Source organism: Heptranchias perlo, unplaced genomic scaffold, assembly GCF_035084215.1.
Source record: "Heptranchias perlo isolate sHepPer1 unplaced genomic scaffold, sHepPer1.hap1 HAP1_SCAFFOLD_327, whole genome shotgun sequence".
Classification (NCBI taxonomy): domain Eukaryota; kingdom Metazoa; phylum Chordata; class Chondrichthyes; order Hexanchiformes; family Hexanchidae; genus Heptranchias; species Heptranchias perlo.
The window spans coordinates 312395-315000 of NW_027139339.1; the positions used below are offsets into that span (position 1 = coordinate 312395).

The 2606-nt window shown below is 53.2% G+C and overlaps 1 protein-coding gene across 1 annotated transcript; it reads right to left on the minus strand.

The window, feature by feature from the left end:
- Positions 1-1932: 1932 nt before the first annotated feature.
- On the minus strand, positions 1933-2603 carry LOC137311330 (uncharacterized; the record flags this gene model as incomplete). The annotated part of the gene is made up of 1 exon (XM_067978606.1): positions 1933-2603. A coding segment is annotated over one exon (671 nt), but the record flags the coding sequence as incomplete, so codon positions are not given.
- Between the last annotated feature and the right edge of the window lie 3 nt (positions 2604-2606).

Below are 2606 nucleotides of genomic sequence, written 5' to 3' on the forward strand. Positions count from 1 at the left end.
AAAAAATTCATTTAGAACCCCTCCTACATCTGCCGGCTCCACACACAGATTGCCATTTTTGTCCCTAATGGGCCCTATTTTTTCCCTAGTCATCCTCTTACCCTTAATATACTTATAAAACATCTTAGGATTTTCCTTTATTTTGCTCGCCAGTGTTATTTCATGGCCCCTCCTTGATCTCCTAATTTCTTTTTTAAGTATCCCCCTGCACGTTTTGTACTCCTCTCGGGCTTCCTCCGTCTTTAGCCTTTTGTATCTGCCAAAAGCCCTCCTTTTTTTCCTAATCCATTCTCGTATATCCCCTGACATCCAAGGTTCCCTGGAGTTCTTGGAACCACCCTTGACCTTTACGGGAACATGTTGCCATTGTATGGTCTCAATCTCCCTTCTGAAAGACTCCCATTGCTCCGATGCGGATTTTCCTACAAGCAGCTGATCCCAGTCCATTTTGGCCAGATCCTGCCTTATCCTATTAAAATCGGCCTTCCCCCAATTTAGAACCTTTATTTCCGGCCCCTCCCTGTCCTTTTCCATGACCACCTTAAATCTCACTGAATTATGGTCACTGTCACCAAAGTGCTCACCTACTAGCACTTCTTCCACTTGGCCGGCCACATTCCCTAGAATTAGGTCCAGTACCGCCCCCTCTCTTGTAGGACTTTCTACATGCTGGCTCAAAAAGCTCTCCTGGATGCACGTTAAGAATTTTGTACCCTCTAAGCCTTTTACACTCTGAGTATCCCAGTTAATATTGGGGAAGTTGAAATCCCCCACTATTATTACCCTATTATTTGCACAATTTTCTGAGATTTGCCTACATATCTGTTCCTCTATCTCCCCCTGACTGTTTGGGGGCCGATAGTACACTCCCATCAAAGTGCTTGCCCCCTTTTTGTTTTTAAGCTCCACCCATATGGCCTCATTAGAGGAACCTGCTAATATATCATCCCTCCTTATGGCAGTAATTGATTCTTTAATTAATATTGCAACCCCCCCTCCTCTTATACCTCCCCCTCTGTCTCGCCTGAAGATTCTGTACCCCGGAATATTGAGCTGCCAGTCTTGCCCCTCCCTCAACCATGTCTCTGTGACAGCAACAATATCATACTCCCATGTGTTTATCAACACCTTCAGTTCATCCACCTTATTCGCAAGACTCCTTGCATTAAAATAGATGCCATCCAGCCTTGCCCTCACATATTTGCCCTGTCTTCCAAGCTGACTTGTTTTTTTCTCTATATTTGGCTGCACATCACCCCCTATTGTTGCTCCACTCTGTATCCCATCCCCCTGCCAAGTTAGTTCAAACCCCCCACAACAGTGCTAGCAAACCTCCCCGCAAGGATATTTGTCCCGCTCTGGTTCAGGTGCAACCCGTCCGACTTGTACAAGTCCCACCTTCCCCAGAAGCAGGCCCAGTGATCCAGGAAACTGAAACCCTCCCTCCTGCACCAACTCTTTAGCCACGCATTCATCTGTTCTATCCTCCTATTTCTATACTCACTAGCCCGTGGCACTGGGAGTAATCCAGAGATTACAACTTTTGAGGTCCTTCTCTTTAATCTGCTACCTAGCTCCCTAAATTCTTGATGCAGGACCTCATCTCCCTTCCTACCTATGTCGTTGGTCCCAATGTGGACCACGACCTCTGCCTGCTCACCCTCCCCCTTGAGAATGCCCTGAAGCCGCTCAGTGACATCCATGACCCTGGCACCAGGGAGGCAACAAACCATCCTGGAGTCACGTTTACGGCCACAGAAACGCCTGTCTGCTCCCCTTACGATAGAATCCCCGACCACGATCGCTCTTCCACTCTTTTTCCTCCCAGCCTGTGCAGCAGGCCGTCGTTGTGATTCTCTGTAATATTGTCAAACGGCTGGAAAGTGTCATGTGATCGGGCATCACATGATCCGGGGGTCACAGGGTCCGGGGTCACAGGGTGGGGGGGTCACAGGGTCCAGGGTCACAGGGTGGGGGGTCACAGGGTCCGGAGTTACAGGGTGGGGGGTCACAGGGTCCGGGGTCACAGGGTTCAGGGTCACAGGATCTGGGGGTTACAAGGTTCAGGGTCACACGGTCCGGGGTCACAGGGTTCGGGGTCACAGGGTTCGGGGTCACAGGGTTCAGGGTCACAGGGTCCGGGGTCACAGGGTCTGGGGTCACGGGGTAAGGGGTCACAGGGTCCGGGGTCACAGGGTTCGGGGTCACAGGGTCCGGGGTCACAGGGTCCGGGGTCACAGGGTCCGGGGTTACAGGGTCCGGGGTCACAGGGTCCGGGGTCACAGGGTCCGGGGTCACAGGGTTCAGGGTCACAGGGTCCGAGGTCACAGGGTCTGGGGTCACGGGGTGAGGGGTCACAGGGTTCAGGGTCACAGAGACCGGGGTCACAGGGTTCAGGGTCACAGGGTCCGGGGTCACAGGGTTCGGGGTCACAGGGTCCGGGGTCACAGGGTCTGGGGTCACGGGGTGAGGGGTCACAGGGTCCGGGGTCACAGGGTCCGGGGTCACAGGGTCTGGGGTCACGGGGTGAGGGGTCACAGGGTCTGGGGTCACGGGGTGAGGGGTCACAGGGTCCGGGGTCACAGGGTCCGGGGTCACAGGGTCTG